Source organism: Enhydra lutris, unplaced genomic scaffold, assembly GCF_002288905.1.
Source record: "Enhydra lutris kenyoni isolate GAN:26980312 unplaced genomic scaffold, ASM228890v2 scaffoldscaffold2, whole genome shotgun sequence".
NCBI classification, from domain to species: Eukaryota; Metazoa; Chordata; class Mammalia; order Carnivora; family Mustelidae; genus Enhydra; species Enhydra lutris.
This window is the reverse complement of record NW_019154086.1, coordinates 6,357,444-6,376,624: the sequence shown is the minus strand read 5'-3', so window position 1 is coordinate 6,376,624 and position 19,181 is coordinate 6,357,444. Positions and strand designations below refer to the sequence as shown.

Genomic DNA, 19,181 nt, shown 5'->3' with positions numbered 1-19,181 from the left:
CTAAATCACATCAGTCAGTTTTACTTCTGAAAATTAGTTCCAGGGAAAACATTTATGGAAAAGTGGTTGAAGTGTCATTTAATACTCTGTTCCTGGATTACCAGTGTGGTCCCCTCTATTTTCCTTTGGAAAATTAACACTTTGCTAACCACAGCTGAATAACACAGGCATGAGCTACTATTGGCAGAGGAAAATTTTATTCTCTAGTATAATCTCATCAACCTTTGGTGTTCCCATTTCATAAAAATGCTATATAATAGGCATTATTTACTTAAAAATATAATAAAGTGTAGGGGCACCTGGCTGGCATGGTAGAGCATGTGACTCTCAATCTTGAGACTGTGAGTTCGAACCCCGTGTTGGGTGTACAGTTTACTTTAAAAATACATATATATTAAAAATATAGCAAATTATAATACAAACATTATAAAATGATATGAAAAGAAAGAATTATTTAACAGATTGGTTTGGAATCATTCAGTAACAACATGAAAAAAATTACTGTGCCTCGGTCCTCACACCACACACCAAGAAAAACTCCAGTTGGATGTATAGGTTCAACTTTTTAAAAAATCAACTGTAGATCATTCTCAGAAGATTGACTAGGCCATAGAAGATATTACAAAGGAAATGACAGGCATCTATGAAAACATTTTGTTCAAAAAACAATAAAATACAAAGTCTTTTTAAAAAATTCTCTTCATAGGTATCAAAGAAGTAGAAAAACTCCTTCACATTTATGAGAACTGTGAGACCCCTGACAGATAAATGCACAAAGCAGAAATGTGACAATCCATGCAAAGCAGATGTGAGCATTAAACAAATGTGGAGAAAATTATTCTACATCCCTGGCAATTAAAGTGGTGCGAACTTGGGACGCCTGGGTCGTGCAGTCAGTTGAGGGTCTGTCTCTTGGTTTCAGCTCAGGTTGTGATCTCGGTGTTGGGAGTTTGAGCCCCGCATTGGACTCCCTGCTTGGTGAGGAGGCTGCTTGGGTTTCTCTTCCTCTCCCTCTGCCTCTGCCCCTGTGTGCATTGTCTCTCTCAAATAAATAAATCTAAATGAATGAATGAATGAGTGAGTGAGTGAATGAATGAAGTAGTGCAAACTTATAAAACATTATTTACATCTAAATAACTTAGAACCCAAAAGACTATCAACGGTATTCATTGCTGGCAGAGTTACACTCATTCATTACTGCTATCAGCAAAAACTAGTGAAGCCCTTTTGGGTGGCAAGTTAGAAGGTATAGCAAAAGCCAGGAAACGGTACTCTAACCTAAGAACTGAGCCTGAGGAAATTGTATAAAGAAAGAAAAAAGTATCAAATCTGAACCAGCAAACAAAAAGACGGAAACACAAGTACGGAAAAGGTCAACGAGTACCGTTAAGCCACTACTAAAGCTTATAATGAGATCTGTATATACATGGGGAACACACAATACATGAGAAAAGTAGAAAAGGTTATGTGTCAGCTACAACTTCTATAAAGGTGCATACATATGAGCAAAGAGTGGAAGAGAAGATGAAAACTGAATATGGAAAGGGATTGCAGATTAAATACTTCGGGGTTTTTTTTTTTTTCCTAATATTTGCTGGTGTTTCTAGCATTTCACAGTAAATAAAGATTGAGTAAATAGGGGGGAAAAACACCCAAAGAGGTCTAATTTTAGTAGTTATCATATGAAAAATTAAGCTAACTTGGGCTTTCATAAATTTTTCAGAAAAATATTGCCCAGGATGTGCTTGCCCCAGAATCCAATAATAGTTTCTTTCTTTCTTTGGCCCCAGAATGGCCAAAGTGACACTGTGTCTAGTTCTTCACTGGACCTCTCACAGGTAAAACCCTCTGCGAGTATGCCATCGATATCTGGGTCCTGTGGGTGCTGCACAGATAAGCCTGTGGGGACGATGGTGGGCTGGGTGAAACACTTCATACTTCATACTTGTCATTTGAAGCCAGAAAGATCCTCAAAGCAGTCAAGCCCATAACTCACTCTTTCCTCCTGCATTTCACTTGGTTTCATTTGTTTATTTGGTGATTTCATGTTTGTGAGCTATTTGTAGTTCAGAGAAATTTGTTTTTATGTAGCATCTATCTAATTTCCATAGAGCAAATACAGAAGAATGGGTTAAATACCATGCTTTCAGACACCCTCACTATCATTTGTTCTGCTCTATGTCATCCTTTCTGGAAGGTCATGTTTTAACTGCTATAATGAGAAGCCGCATTTTACAAAGAATCTACAGGATTTATTTTCTCTCAAGCTTGAGAAAATGAGAGATGAGGGAAATGTGGTTCCCTTCTAGGTACTGATAACTTCTTTCTGCTCTTCATCACCATAGTAGGTGGGAGCTGATTTGCTTTCAAGACCAGAATATCTTCAAAGCTGACTCAACACTACCTTGTTCAGTATTCTGCAAACAGTGACCTTTCGGTGACTGGTGATCTAACAAAAACCCCCGTAACCTTTAACATTGTCCTCATCCTCTCCTCACTCCATGGGACGCCTCGTTCTTTGATGTTTATTTCTTACCAGTGTAGTGACAGTTTGCTGATAAAAAGGGGGACAAGGAGAAGGATCCATGGATCATATTCTCCTTTTTAAGTTCCACGAGATTAAAGCATGTATTGATTGGGTTTTTGAAGTATTTTATTTAAAATAGCATTTTATTACTTATAAAAGTAATATAAGCTCATGGTAAAAAAAAAAAGTTCAAGAAAGGATAAAGAGCATAATATGAATCATCAATAATGTGACCACTTAGAAATGACTCCTATTACCTATTTGGTGCAAAGAAAATCAAATTCTAAGAAAGAGAAACTTGAAATTACTGCATCTATATGAGTAAATCTATCATGGCTAATGACCCTCACATTTACTTCATGGGAGGCAATGTGGCATAGTGGGGAAAGCACTGGCCCTGGTATCAGCCAGTTCTTGAGTCTGGGCCCAGTTCTGCCACTTACCAGCTATACGACCTTGGGAGAGTCACCTAATCTCCGTGTCTCGGTTTTCTCATCTATAAATAACCATAATAAGGCCCAACTTCCAAGATTGTTGAAAGGATCAATACATGAGATATATAAAGCTTTTATGCTAGTGTCTGGCACATAGTAGGTGCTCAATAAAAGGTAAATATTAATATAAATTTTATGCATAATTAGGCCCTTGGGAGAGTATTATTGACAGTTCATCTAGGAAGGATTAACTGAACATCTGCAGTAGAAATTCAAAGAGGACTAAAACAACACTGACTTACAATGGGTGATGGGGTAGGGATAGTGGTATAGAGACAGATAAGTGGATTGTACATGCAAACTGGAAGTGAGGAGGTGGGCTGTGGGAATGTCAAGATGTGTTTTGTTTGGAGGAGGGTATATTGGAGATCTCTGATATGCTTGATTTCATTGGCTAAAAATTGATACAAATTGGGGCACCTGGGTGGCTCAGTCAGTTAAGCCTCTGTCTTTGGCTCAGGTCACAATCCCAGAGTCCCAGGATGGAGTCCCACATCCCACGTAGGGCTCCCTGGTCAGCAGGGAGTCTGCTTCTCCCTCTGACCCTCTCCCCCTTCTCATGCTCTCTCTCACTCTCTCTTTCTCTCTCAAATAAAATCTTTTTAAAAAATGATACAAAGTAATACATGAGAATATCTGATCTATTGTATCAAGACCCATAGGAAGGTTATATCTTTTGGAGAGTTACAGGTGAGAGTCCAAGGGTAGAGATCATTCTGGGTGATACTGAAGTTGGTACCTTTGGAGTGACCTTGTAGAACCGTCCCTGAGCAAATTCTGAGATCTCTCTAAGTTTGTTTCTTGCTTGTGTACCTAGATACTTGGGAAGTGCCATTTGAGGAGATCTCAGAGCTGCAGTGGCTGGGTAGTGGAGCCCAAGGAGCTGTCTTCTTGGGCAAGTTCCGAGCGGAGGAAGTGGCCATCAAGAAAGTGAGAGAACAGAATGAGACGGATATCAAGCATTTGAGGAAGTTGAAGCACCCTAACATCATCGCTTTCAAGTAGGTCAAGGCTTCTTCTTCTTCTTCTTCTTTTTTTTTTTTTAAGAAATAGATTTTCTTTCTCCCAATTTCTACTAATGAGTTCCTGTCTTGAAAGACTATAGACTTAGTACTGTGCTAGGTATTTGGGGAAGACACCAAAAAATGATTAAATGAAAGTCATGTCTTTAAGGATCATATAATCTGATAGTTCTTTATACCAGAGCTCAGCCTTCCTGGAAAGGGTGTACATGGGACAGAAAGGGAATGATGCTTTTTTTTTTTTTTTTTTCTGGTGGAAAAATGGGTTCTTACCAAGAAATCATATCTGATGACTCAACCTCATTTATCAGTGGGATGATGGAGGTCACTCTGAGATAACCTGCCCATCTGAAAGTTCAGTTAAGAAAACAAGGCTGGTATTTGCAGTGATCATAGAACAATTAGTCTCTGTGTAACAGAGAGGTTTTTTTTTTTTTGTATTAGTTTCTATTAGCCTCCCTTTTTAAATATGAACTTGTTCTAAGAGGGCACCCTGAAAATGTTTCTCCCTGCCTCAGTGATCCCTTTTCAAGTAATGCCAAATACTCAGCTTTCTAAGTCTAATGACAGTTGAATTACTGATGAGAGTAAGTTATATGCTATGTTCATGCCACAAGGTAGTTGTTTTCAAGAGTGTATGAACATCTTTCTAGGTCAGACTATTTTCATAATACAGCGGGGGTCACTAGCAGAAGGGGAGGCACAAAGGTACATTTGTGGCAGTCCTCAAACCTGGCAGTGTTGAGCCCTAAATATGTGTAATGTCTTCTGCCTCTACCTGTCCCTTGCCAGGCTTCCCATTCTCTTGCCAGCCTTCAAATTCTGCCCCAGCCTGAAACAAACGAATGATGAGCAGCTTTACAGGAGGGAAGGTGAAGAACAGGAAAGCTAGTCTTCAGGTGGAATGACAGTTAGAAACTAGAGCTTCTTGGTATGTTTGATATATGTAGTTCAGTCCCAGAAAATAGTATGACTGATGAGGCTACCGCTGAAAGTGGAATAATTTACAAGCCTTCCTTCCTGAAAGTAGGAGAAACTTCTCCCAGCCCCCAAGAGGGATCTTCTCATGATAAAACTCTCATTATAAAGGTAAACATGTCATGGGATCATTTTTCATTGGAATCACACTCCTCCTAAGGAATAGAAATCTTAGGTACGGATTCTGTACAATGGGTTTAAATGAGCTTGATGCTGAGTCTTGATTCCCAAACAAGACCCCTTTATGGAAAGGGAAAGAGATGTGGAAAAGGAGATAAGCATCCAGCTGGGATACTAAATGGAGCTCTTCGATGCATCTCCTTGTGGAAGGGACATGCATACAGTGGGCATGGGAGAGAGCTTTGGTTGCCCTAGTGATTTCATCCTTTGTTGCCCTGTTAGGGCCAGGAGGATGTGAGGCGAAAATGAAATGCTACAGAGACTAATTATACTCTTTCCAAAGATGATACATTTCCAAAGACAACAGAAGGATTATTTTTAAGCAGACAGACTCCCAAGAGACTCCTTTCCTTCCTCTTACTTCACCAAGAAAATCATCCCTTCTAGTATGCTACATCCTAGATGGAAGAAAGGTTCTCTCACTTAACTTCTGTTGAAAAACTTTCAGGCTTCAATCACTAGGACGCTGAGTTTGAGACACTTAATATTCTACAGATTGGCATAGCTTTCTGGCCTCCTGATGTGGGCTGGGCTATCTGTCCCAGGTACGAGGTCTTTCCAGCAGGTTGTCCCGGGTAATAAAGGGAGAGATGTGTTCTGTGAGAAGCTTGGTTTTTCCTTCCTTTCTTTTGCTTTCTCTTTTTTCCTTGCAACGTTTTCTGTACCTCATTCTCCTGACCCTCCTACCTACATGTACAGATTCTGCATTTTGGACACGTATGGCCGTGCCGGTGCCCCACTTTTTAGGCAGAAGATGCTTGAGTAGTCTTTACCTCTACATGGAAAACAATAGTGAGACTGTGTCCCTGGTTCATTACCGCATGCTCTTGAGGCATTGTGCAGTGCTGTGTTTGCAACCATCTGTGCCATGTGTTGCTTGGCCAATGAATCATTCAGGACCGTCTGGAAGATACGAAGGCATGATTAGATTTTAGTATGTCTCTCTGGATACTCATTGCTGTGCTTACAGCTTCCTTCAAAGTAAGAACCATGTACAGAAGGGGAAGCGAAAGAAAAGAATTCTGTATTTTTTTTCCTTCCAATTTTTTTGAAAGCAATCTTTTAGGAAGACCTAATCTGACTGTTCCTAATGGAATTGGGTGCCAAGGGGAAGAAAAGGTAGCAATTAGAAGTCATTAGAGAGCTGCTATTTATAGCCACTGAGAAGCCTTGTCATACATAGTACAAGGCTGATGGCATGATTGCTTCTCATTCATCAGTCAAGAAAGATGAAAAGCACATAACATATCACCCTTACCCCTTTCTGTCTGTTTGCGACAAGTTAAAACATGGTTGACTAGGATGCTGGGTAGCTTCAAGCCAATATTTATTTTAATATTCTTAAGCACATTATATTATCCCCGCCTATTCTTTGTTTTCCTGTAATGAAAATTAAATTGTCTGATTACGGTTGTGGTCTATCTGGGCTCCGCCAAGTTCTCCTAAGAGTCAAATAACAGAAACTTGAAAAAAAAATTTTCATTAGAAATGAAGATGAGAATTCTGGATAGCTTGGAAAATGATAGGAGAGTAATAAGAATAACTCTGTGGCATTTGACAAGTGTGTCATGGCAGGGAGAATGAAGACTAATTTTACTTCTTCATATCCTGCTGTCGTTCTGGGACTTTCCCCTGGTTGCAAGCTATGGCCTCTTCATTGTCTCATCGCTTACAGCTGCCTAGGAGAGAAGACATGAGTTTGTAGCTGGCTGAGGACTTTAGACGGGCATCTTGTAGACAGAATAATCTCGGCTCCTCTAGAAAGTTTTGAAAGAAGGCGTACATACTATTAAGAGATGGGATACCGAGAATTGCATTGTGATAATTGTCCTCTTTTCTCATCTTCAGAACAAAAGTGTGGAGTTAATTATTGTCACTTTTCTAGGGTAATGTTGATACAAGAATCCCCAACCTGCTTGTGTACACAGGAGTTACAAAGCACAAAGGGAGGGCAGTGTAGCATAGTGAGTGGAAAGAACATAGGCTTTGAAGTTAGACTAGATTTGAATCCAAGCTCTGTCACAGGTGTATCATCGAGGACAGGTCACTTTCCCTCTCTGAGCCTCACCCGTAAAAATGGAAGATGTATTGTGCAATGGTTGGGGAAGATTAAATCAGACAATTAAATAAGCATGGAACATTCCAGACAGAAGAAGTTCTTCCATGTTAGTTCCCTTCTTCCCACCCCGTGCACCTGCGCACGTTTGTGCAAAGGGTTTAGCAGCAAAGAAAGTTAAGGTGAAGCTAAGAAATATTTGTCAAGGATTTGCTGTGAACTTCTCAGCCTCCTGGTAGAAAGAAAAGAACCTGAAGACCTTTCCCTTCAAGGAGCCTGTGTAGGGAGAGGAAAATTGTGTATAAAAAACGAATGGCTCCTGTGTAGCACAGGAATTTAGAGACAAGAAAGATCTTCATGGACTGGAATCATAGGGAAAGACTTTGTGGAAGATGCAGGAATTGATGGAAATAAAGGCTGTGTAGAAATGTGTTACATTGTATGATATTGCTTTTATTCTAAACAGTAATGTTTTTCAAAGACTATATAATACAGAAAATTGACTCCTTTTTAGTCCTCAGTCTAGTTATCTTAAATTTGATAATTTAAAATTCAACAATTAATATAAAAATAGAAGCATTTTATTTGGATTCTCTCTTTCCCTACCCTATATATAGAACCTTTTATTTAATTTTAAAACGAAGATATTTCAGTTATTCCTAACGATCTAACACAACACAGTACCCGGCCTATACAAGTCTCAGGAAACATGCTCTTTGTCCCAAAATGGAATGGCCCCACAGAGAAGCACTGGTACAGCACAACACAGAGATAATCTGAAGTGAGCAAAATGAACTAAAATTGTCTGTATGAATAATAGAGAAGCTTGTAGACTAGAGGGGTTTTAATGGTAATTGAAGAATCAGGAAAGGTTATGCCTTATTATGTCAATATTATTTTGGTAGAGAGCTGGTCTTAATCATTAAATTTATTAAATATTCTTAAAATCATTAAATTCATTAACTATTCTTAAAATATAAATATGTAAAATAGATATAAATACGTATAGAGGTACTTTTGTATGTAGTGTGAATTTATAAACATATTTGTGTTTTCTTGAAAGGGGTGTTTGTACTCAGGCCCCCTGTTACTGCATCATCATGGAGTACTGTGCCCACGGACAGCTCTACGAAGTTTTGCGAGCCGGCAGAAAGATCACACCACGATTGCTAGTGGACTGGTCCACGGGAATTGCAAGTGGAATGAATTATCTGCACCTCCATAAAATTATTCATCGTGATCTCAAATCACCTAAGTGAGTTTGGGAGTTCATTTTTCAGCCACTTTGTTTTATTGCTTTGAAATAAGGGAATTTTATCAAGCCCGGTTGAGTTTTTCAGACATACTTGCAGTTGAGTTTAAATCGGCACAGTGGGTAATTCTGTTTGCATGTTTTTTGGATTCTCATTGACTGACTTACTCACCTATACAGCAGACAGCTCCAAGCACCTGACACGAGTTTTCCCTTTGTGCTGCTTTTTAGTTGTGCAGCTATAACACGAGATTCATTATTAACTGAAGTGTTCACTCTTGATCATCCCAGATAATTAATGCCACGCTTTCCCACCTTGAAGGCTTGGTTTGTGTTAAAAACTGAGTTTCAGAAAATAGGCTAGGGGTGCCTGGGTGGCTCAGTGGGTTAAAGCCTCTGCTTTCGGCTCAGGTCATGATTCCAGGTCCTGGGATCGAGCCCTGTATCGGGCTCTCTGCTCAGCAGGGAGCCTGCTTCCTTCCTCTCTCTCTGCCTCTCTGCCTACTGTGATCTCTGTCTGTCAAATAAATAAATAAATAAAATCTTTAAAAAAAAAAAAAGAAAATAGGCTAAAAATGCATGAGTAAGAACTGAGGCAAAGAGAAAATAAGAACGTTAGAACTAAAGCTTGCTCACAAAAGACTCTACAGTTGTTAGAGGTGGACTGTAGATTTTGGCTTTGACCTTCAAAGAGTCTGAGCAAAGAAGGAAATAAATAGTCCCAAGGCTCACGGTGTCCATAAGATAATATAAGCTGGCTATTTAAGAGAAGCAGGGTTGTTTCTAGTGATCTGTTATCAAAATGATTCTTTGGCTATCGATAACCACTTTTAAGAGGAGTGCTCATTCACTTCCCCAGACCACATCAAGGGAAGAAAGGAATTGATAAAATGGTGTATTTCAATGTAGCTCCTGTTTTTAAGCATTTTTAATTATCATTTTATTTTTATTTTATTTTTAAATTTAATTTTATTATTTATTATTATCATTTTTATGTATTATTTTATTGTTATTTATTTATTATTTATTATTTTTCACCACAGATTGGTTTAGAGAAGCAGAGAGGAATTAATCTTTTTTCAAAAACAGGTCTCTGTAGTGCTTTCATGGTTTATCGTATTTTTTAAAATATCCATTATCACATCTTCTTTGATGTTGGCAAAAATTGCATGGGGATAGTTGCAACATGTATCATCCTTCTTATTTTATATAAGAAACACGAGGGGGGGCGCCTGGGTGGCTCAGTGCGTTGAGCCGCTGCCTTCAGCTCAGGTCATGATCTCAGAGTCCTGGGATCGAGTCCCGCATCGGGCTCTCTGCTCAGCAGGGAGCCTGCTTCCCTCTCTCTCTCTCTCTCTCTCTCTGCCTGCCTCTCCATCTACTTGTGATCTCTCTCTGTCAAATAAATAAATAAAATCTTTGAGAAGAAAAAAAAAAAAGAGAGAGACACGAGGGACACCTGGGTGGCTCAGTTGGTTAATAAGCATCTGACTCTTGATTTCGGCTCAGGTCATGATCTCGGGGTAAGCTGGGCATGGAGCCTGCTTGTGATTCTCTCTTTCTCTGCCCCACTCTCCCCTTCTCCCTTTCTAAAAAAGAAGGAAAAGAAAAAGAAAAATGAGGGCTCAGAGCCCAAAGTCTTGGCGCTAGGACCTGAGCCCAGAACTTTGAGACCTAAAGCCCCCCACTGCTTCCTACTGGAAGGATTCGCACAGGTTTCTGCCTCCTGTCCACGGGAGATAAAAATCAGTCTTGACTATAAACTTTCAAGCAGCTCTTGTTTCTCACCCTTGTTCTCTGCCATGCTTACCATAGTCGTTAGCTCCCTGAACAGCCCCCTCCTTGCTTTACTTGCAAATAAACTTTATTATAGTCTTCATTCCATCTGCTCACATTCTGACACAACCTGTTACTTTCATCATCCACTACATACACACAAAAGACATGAAACACTTGCCACAGACCTCTTTGAATGGTCTCCTTCCTAACCACCTTGTTCCCCTTAAGAATTAACTGTAGAGGAAGAAGTCGGGAAGTTTTAGAATGTATAAAATCACATGCTACTTTCTCTAGCTCCTGTCATTTAAAGATTAGGGTAATAAGTTACACAGGGAGACGTTCCCTCTGTTATCAGCACTCCCTTGAACTTCCGGCAGCCTTGGCCTCTTTGGGTTTCAAGCTGACTTTGAGAAGACAAAGATTAGTCTGGCTTGCTTTAGAGACAAATGTCATTACCCACATTAAATCTTGGGCTGGGTGACTCCAGCTTTGTCTCAGAGAAGACTTTATACAAGTTCTAACCTCATGTGCCCTGTAGTCTCTCCCCATGCCCATTCCCTCAAAGTATGTACATTCTACATATCAGGGGCAAAACCGGGGGTCGGACATGGAGGAAGGTATTCTAGAACAGTTGTAAGCAGAGCCGTTGGGTAACTAGAGAGCCGTGTGACACTGGCAGGGAGAGGGGCAACTGTGAAGTCCCTGGTTCAGAGAAGGGAGGAGAGAGATTGAGAAGTTTTCTGTTTTCTAGCCACCTCAATTCTGATACTTGAATATCAAGCCCCCTTCTTATGAAGAATAGGTCTCTATCATTAAGCCTCTGAAACCCTAACTCATTAACATTCTAAAGTTCCAAACAGGTTATATCAAGTGAATTCAGCCCGGTTTGTCAGTATATTAATATTGTGCATTCGATTGGTACCAGATTGTATTCATCTTTAAGGCTAGAAAAGCAATTTTCCCCAGGCCACAATTCAGATATATACCATGAAAAGACAAACATGACTTGTGTGAAATCTACGTAAACCTAAATTAATTCCAGTTTTTCCTTATCAACATTGGTGGAATCCCTAATCCCTAGTGTTGTGGTCCCATGTGTGATTTTAGTTGGCCATCATTTAAACAGTGTTTTAAAAGAAGGGTTTTTCTTAGTGATTTGTCTGAGACTGACAAGGGTAGAAACCAGTATTTTTTGAGCATGGGTGTTTTATGTCTCTTATCTCCTTTAATTCAAATGAAAATTCCACAAGGCCATTTTTATAGGCCCATGATTCCTTATCGAAAACTCTTGGAGGATTTCAGAAAGGTAACATAGTACATTGCCTCACTCACCAAGCAGAGTCTAGGACAATACTCTATAATGAGCCTCAGATGAATAAAATGAGTTTGCTTGATAATAGATGAGAAGGTATTTATTTATACACGGTGTGCAGTTTTCTGCACTCTTGAATCGTGGGTAAGTTACTGGGACCTGAGTTTTCTCCATCTTATGACAAGAAAACTGGCTTAGGAGAATCAAGTGAACTTGGCAGTGGTCACAGAGTTAGCAAGTGGTGGAGGCAGGATGAGACCAGATGGAGAAAGCCTGCTGTGCGGTGCGACCTCATGTGTGTGAATGATGCTCTGTCTAGCCTAGACCTACCGCCCCCGTGATACTGGAACCGCAGGCTGAATTCTACAAGGTAGGAGGCAGCACACGAAGTTGCCAGTTACAGTCATGATTTGTATTAGTACTAATGATTTGGATGTTCTCTTTATTTCTTTTTAAAGTGTTTTGGTGACTCACACAGATGCGGTAAAGATTTCAGATTTTGGCACATCTAAGGAACTCAGTGACAAAAGCACCAAGATGTCCTTCGCCGGTACAGTGGCGTGGATGGCACCAGAGGTCATACGCAACGAACCTGTCTCTGAGAAAGTCGATATATGGTGAGCAGTGCCATCTGTCCCGACAAGAAAGCCTTCCCCACTGCACCCTCCCCCTCCCCGAGTCCTCTCCTCCTCCGGCACTTCTACTTTCCCAAAATATTCTTTTTTTTTTTTTTTTTAAGATTTTATTTATTTATTTGTCAGAGAGAGAGAGAGAGATCACAAGTAGGCCGAGAGGCAGGCAGAGGCAGAGGGAGAAGCAGGTTCCCTGCTGAGCAAGGAGCCCGATGCGGGACTCGATCCCAGGACGCTGGGATCATGACCTGAGCTGAAGGCAGCCGCTTAACCAACCGAGCCACCCAGGCGTCCCTTCCCAAAATATTCTTTAGTGTTACTCACTGATGGTTGATTTCAGGCTCCTGTTGTCTGAATCCCTACTCAGTGTCATGATGAACGTGGTGAGAAGGATTGAGAGGGGAATTAGGGTGAACGTCTATTTAGTAAATCATTGGGAAGGCTTCACAGAATATGCTGAACTTTCTGGAAAATGGGAAGTTTACTTCAAATAAGCATTTAGCATAGAAATCTTTGGGAAATATATTCATAATTCTTAACTTCTTAAATACAGTGAACAAAGTTTACCTAGTTTTGGTGCCTCAGACCCTCAACATATCAGTGAGTACTTTGCTGGGATATGGTTATGTACTTTAGAGCTATTTGAAGTATATCATAGGGCTGTTTGCCCTTTTAGTAAACATCCCCAATGAGCTATGCTTATTTACTTTTTGGCCTTTTTAAAATCCTTATCATCTTTTCCTTTGAGATTATGAATCTTTACAATTAATAACATATTTCCCTGTGGTCACTTTTCTTCCATCCTTATAACTGGCTATTAATATAACTTTTAGGCTTAAGACCAAAATAATAGCATATGTTAAAATTACATGTAACACCAGAGTAAGATAAAGGAGAAATGTGGGATCGTTTGTAATTTGGGTAATTATCACCAACGTGTCCTCCTTTGGGATTATACCAATTATGTTCCCAACAGAAATGTGTTTTCTCAGTCTCACCACAAAATGTGCTCACTTTCTGGATTTTTGCCAACCATTTAGGTAACACATGGTGTCATAGGTACAGTTTTAATGTGTATTCCCCTTCTAATAATTATAAGTTAGGTTGTACTTTTTTTCATATTATCATAAACCATTTGTAATTTCTTATTGTGAAATATTCTGATCCTTTACTAAGCTCTCTGATCTTGATCCCTATCAATTTATCAGAGTATTTTGTATATTAAGGAGATTAGCCTTTTGTGTGTATGAATTATGGGTACTTTTCACATTTTGTTATTTTGTTTGTGGTGGAATTCCTCCTCTCTGCTGGATTTTTCTTTTTTTTAATGCAATTTAACTGATCAATCTCTCCGTTTGTGGCTTCTGGATTCCATAACTAGAAAGCTTTCACCACTCTAAGATTAGTAAAAAGAAAAAAAATTTCCCATGTGTTCTTTCAGGAGCTTATGGTTTCGTTTTTTCTTTTCACATTTGAATTTTTGATTCATTTGGAATGTATCTTGGTGTGAGATGAGCCATGGATTTAATTTTCCCCCCAGTTGCCTCAACAGCATGTACTGACTCGTCAGTGCTCCCACGCTGGTTTGGGATGCCACTTCCATCATATACTGAAGTCCTGTATGTATCTGGCCCATTTATGGATTTCTGTTCCCTTCCATTTGTCTGGCTGTCCACTCACACACCAAAGTTAATTACCAAAGCCTTAGGGTATGTCTTAATATCAAGCAGTGTTTGTTACCCCTCATTGAGTTTCTTTTCCAGCGTTTTTTCCTGGCTGTTTCTGTTATTCTTATGGAAGTCTTAGAATTTTGGCACTGGGGATATACTTGATTAAACCTGAATAAAGAACTAACATACAAACCAGTCTTTCTGCATTGTCTTTGGTGCCTGTTCCTGGTACTACTGTAGGTCTTTCGGAGTGGTGCTTTGGGAGCTGCTGACAGGAGAGATTCCTTACAAAGATGTCGACTCTTCAGCCATTATTTGGGGTGTTGGAAGCAATAGCCTGCACCTGCCGGTTCCTTCCACTTGCCCTGATGGATTCAAAATCCTTATGAAACAGACATGGTAAGAAATCTCTTTCTCCCAAGATTCTCTTTGACCTTCTTCCTCAAAACCACATTTAAAATTTCTCGGAAACCTCAGGGAAGTCTCCAGTATGGATTTAGACTGAATCACCTGGTTAAAGCCTGGCAGACTTGGAGTCATTGATAAATAAAGAACTTGGTATATCCTGAAACAAGTAGGTCTTAGTAAATGATGGCCACGATGACTTGACGAGTCCTCAGGGACTGTTCTTACCAAACAGGCCACTGATCCTGGAGATTTCCATTTATCATTACAGGTACCTCCTGGTTACATTTTCCTTTTGCTCTTCAGTACGTGCACACGGCCTGAGATAAAGCCATGCGTGGAGCCAAACATGTTTTCCATAAAGTAGAATAAAATCTCTGTGTTCCTGGACACACCCTCTGCAATGCACAAGCTGTCTTTTTTAACTTGTAGGCAGAGTAAACCTCGCAACCGGCCTTCTTTCCGGCAGACGCTCATGCATTTAGACATTGCCTCTGCAGACGTTCTTGCTACCCCCCAGGAAACCTACTTCAAGTCTCAGGTAAGTCTGAAAGCTCTCCTCCCGTGTACTGAGTGCATAGCCAGGGAGCACTTGATGAGAAAGAGGGGCTTAGAAGCATTCTGAGTCTCTTAACGATTCTAGGGCTCCGCTCCAGTCGTTGTGAAGCAATAGCTGTGAAATGTCACAAGTGGGGAATCTGGGAGTTTTTTGAACACTTGAGATACATCATTATCTCTGGGCACCTTGGTGGCTCAGTGCGTTAAAGCCTCTGCCTTCAGCTCAGGTCATGATCCCAGGGTCCTGGGATCCAGCCCCCGCATCGGGCTCTCTGCTCAGCAGGGAGCCTGCTTCCTCCTCTCTCTCTGCCTGCCTCTCTGCCTACTTGTGATCTCTGTCTGTGAAATAAATAAATAAAATCTATTAAAAAAAAAAAGATACATCATTATCTCATCTGAAAGGAAGATGTGTCTGAATGTGATCCTCCAAGTGGTGAAATTGTTGAAAAGAAAAAATGAATGCATTTGAACTAAAATCAGGCACCTGGCTGGCTCAGTTGGAAGAGCGTACAACTCTTGATCTTGGGATTGTGAGTCCGAGACCCATGTTCGGTGTAGAGATTACTTAAATTAAACAAACAAAGAAACGAATAAACAAACTTAAAAAAAAAAAAAAAAGGGAATTACTACCAACCTTTATGAAAGGATTGCTTCCCTTGAAGGAGAAAATAAAGTACAGAGGAGGGAAGTTAAGTACCGGAGAGAACCCAGGATAGAATTAGGCCCAGAGGGAACCTTTCCCCTGACTCTGTGTGTCACCTGTTAGCACCAGATCAAATGTAACTTAATGTATCTGTTAGCCTTACTGTCTTCTAGACCATTCCAGACCTACGCCAAACACACAGATTAAACTTCCTTAGAACCACTAACACTAGTGCTGTCTATTCAGATACCTATATGTATGGGGCACGAGGAAAGCAATCTGCCCAGTCTCTGTGTGAGTGTTCAGCAAAAGACTTGGGCCCTTCCGTGAAATGAAAGAGAATAACAGTGAGTACTTTCTAGGGAATCTCTCAAACTTTAGACTACGGTTACAATTACAGCCTTGCTTCCTTTACCATAAAAGTATACATACCACGGTTTGGAAAAGCAGTTTTTGGTGAGAGTACTAAAGTCACAAGCCATCGAGACAGTCAAACTGGATGTACTTGGAAAACTTCAAAATGGAAACAATTCTACATGAATGCTCCCAGGATGTCCCTTCTGAAGCCAGGGCCACCTCTTCCGAGTGCCCACCGTGTGCAAAGCACTGTGTCATGCCACGAAGCCCCCAGACCCAGTACCCTCACCTGCACAAACTGACTTTTACCAATATGTGCAACAGTGAGACTGAACTCAGGAAAGCTTCTTTTGGAGCAAGAATATGAAGGGGAGAGGAAGAGGAAGGAAAGGAAGGGGAAAACATTACACTGGATATCTTTTAAATATTAATTCTTCCACACATTTCTCCCAACATAAAATTTTACCTCTCCTTAAATAGCACCAAGTCTGCTAGGTGTGCTAGTTCCTAGGATTACTTCAGGTACTTACAAGCTGGTCTGTCTCTGGGTCTGAAATTCAGACTCTCTCTGGCTACTGATAAAATATTTAGGAACTAGCTACAGAAATACTGAGAAAAGCAACAGACTTGAGTCTAACCCTTGTCCTAGGATCTTGGGTCAGTCACTAAAATTCTCTAAACCTCAGTGTACTCATCTAAACCCTGGAGATGATCATCTCTTCTCATCCTTACGGGGTTTTGGCTAGGACCCAATGAGAAAATAAAAATGCAACTGTATTGGAAACGAAAGAACTACTCGAGTGTAAGACATCATTCGCTGCCCGCGAAGCTGCAGAAATGAAGCCTTCTTTGGGTTGGTACATTCTGGTGAACTCCTGAGACTGACAGGTGGCTGCTCGGGGACTCTGCTCCCCGGGGTTCTGACTCTCGATGCCACTGGGATGGGGATGGAGCTGACAGTTTAGCACCTGGTTTTACTCCTTCTGCAGTCTCAAGCCTGAGGCCTCCCCTCCCCCCAGCGCGAACAGAGCCCAGGCTGCATCAGGTACCCATCAGTGGTTGCTGGCCTCGGGTCGCTGCCCTTTCCACAAAACTGTCCGTCAGGAGCATGCCAGGAGCCCAGCTGACCGCTTCCCGAGAGTATTTGCTTCCCCTGTTTCTCAGCAGCAGCTTCAGTATCACAGATGAACATAGCAGCCGATTTCACTACAGCATTTGATTCTGCCGAAGCTGCTGCTTCTTTCCCAGACAGTAACTTATTTCTCCCAGGAGGCAACTACTGGTCTTTGTATTCAGTTGCATTTGCTATCAGTTTTTGTTTTGTTTTGTTTTGTTTTGTTTTGGTGAGCTCTGTGAGCCCCAGTGTGGGGCTTGAACTCACAACCCTGAGATCGACAGTCGCATGCTCTGCTGACTGAGCCAGCCCCAGCACTGGATATCAGTTGTTAGAAAACATTTTGCTGGGGTCCCAGATCCCCACAGCTGGGTGGGCCATGGCCTCTGCCTCTAAGCTCTCCCCCCCACACTCTGCCTTTGCACCATCTGGTTCCCTTTTGAGTACCACCACGAGCACCCAGAAATTCAGAGGCTGCGAATTGCAGACACACGAAGTTCATTATAGAGACAGACTGTGCTTCTTAAGAGTAATCTCGTCATGGCATCCCCGGCTGGCTCCCACGGAAGGGCATACAGCTCTTGATCTCGGGGTCATGAGTTAGAGCCCCATGTGGAGAGATTACTTCAGTAAATATTTAAAACTTAAGAAAGAAAGAAAAAAAAGAACAATTTCATCACGAGCAAGTAGGTCCTTAGGCAGAGGCTGGCACACACCAGGGAAGGGAGTCAAGAGGACTGTTGTGCCAGTCAAGGTTGGACTTGAGGACCTCTTAAGTCTTTTCTGACTCAGAATCTCTAATTTCCTGCTCCTTAGCCCCCCAACATCCTGCTTCTCTATCCAGCTAGCCTGGAACTGGCTGCACTTCTTTTTTTCCTTTTTAAAAATTGTGGTAATACAAATGGTGCAAAATTTGCCGTTTTAACCATTTTGAAGTGTACAGTTCACTGGCATTAATTAAATTCACAACATTTCACCACTGTTTCCCAAAGTTTTCATCACCCTCTTAAGCAGTCATTTCCCATTTCCTCTTCCCCTTGACCCCTGGTAATCTCTGTTACTTTTTGTCTCTGTGAATGTACCTGTTCAGTCTACTGATTGAATAAGTGGAAGGCTGGAAAAGACAAAAACCTTTTTAGATGGGGATGGCCTTTCCCAGGCCTTACCTAGGACATAAAAAGACTCCCATTAATGGTAATAACCCAAGTTTCACTGGATTTTTCCCTTACCTGCCAATCTTGTGAAGCAGCCTGTACTCCCTCCTTTCACCCCCTCACATGCATTTGTGGGGGGGGTCCCCAGTGAAGAGTGGGGATCTCAGTAACCTCCTAGTAACTTCTGCTCTGCTTTCCACTGACTGGCTAGACACAGCAGTCTCCTACTAATGTCTTCTAGGTATTACTTTGTGGGTTAGCTCTGTTTTCCGCTACAACACCATAAGCCCAGCTGGCATCCATTGGATGCTGCCATATCCCAAGGCACTGCCCTCACCCATCAGGAGCTGCCATTTCCTCCTATAACTATAGCTCTGGACTTCTCGATTCCAAAGCTGCACATTGTTCTATCTACCCAATGAACTCCTTTCTCTGTTGAGTTACACTTGGTTAAAGGTAACAGAGCCCTGCTGGTTATAGCCCAGTGTTTTATAGATATTTTAATGAAACACTGGGAAGTGCTCCTCCATTCCTATGATGGTGGCTTTGTCATAGGTCAGGGTCATGAAAGATTCCTCCTTCTCTCATGCCCCATTTTCTCTCAGAGGTACCTCAGTCTCTGTGCAAATTAGCTTCCGGCCTACCCACCTCCCATTTCTCCAGCTGTGCCCAGACATGTCTGAACTGAAGATTAAGTGCAAATTGGAACTCCTATTATGTAAAGATTCTAAGCATATGGGATGGAACTCCAAACTTAGCATCTACCAGTAACACCATAGCTTTGGGGAAAAGATATTATAATCAGGACCTGGGGTTTTCCCACACATCCTGTTCCCTCTTCATGATTGGGGGTGGGAAGGGAGGACTTCTTTTTGGAAATCTACTTTTTTAATAGGTTTCAGTCTTCGAAAGTTTCTCTTTAAATTTCCATTCCCATCAGGAGGTTTATTTCCTCAAGGTTTTCAAGAATTAAAAAAAAAAAAAGAAAAAAATCTGTTCATCTGCTTCCTGACCACCAGAGGGAGTTACTCCTTTTCCTGGTCCCTTC

At 41.1% G+C, this 19,181-nt stretch overlaps 1 protein-coding gene across 1 annotated transcript in view; it reads left to right on the top strand.

Annotated features, from left to right (window-relative positions):
* Positions 1-19,181, top strand: part of LOC111150584 (mitogen-activated protein kinase kinase kinase 13) — a 90,876-nt gene that overhangs the window by 53,482 nt on the left and 18,213 nt on the right. The window contains exons 3-7 of the mRNA XM_022508092.1: positions 3,839-4,022; positions 8,321-8,512; positions 12,059-12,217; positions 14,143-14,301; positions 14,740-14,848. Of these exons, the coding sequence (XP_022363800.1) occupies positions 3,839-4,022; positions 8,321-8,512; positions 12,059-12,217; positions 14,143-14,301; positions 14,740-14,848 (803 nt within the window). The remainder of the gene's footprint in view (positions 1-3,838; positions 4,023-8,320; positions 8,513-12,058; positions 12,218-14,142; positions 14,302-14,739; positions 14,849-19,181) is intronic.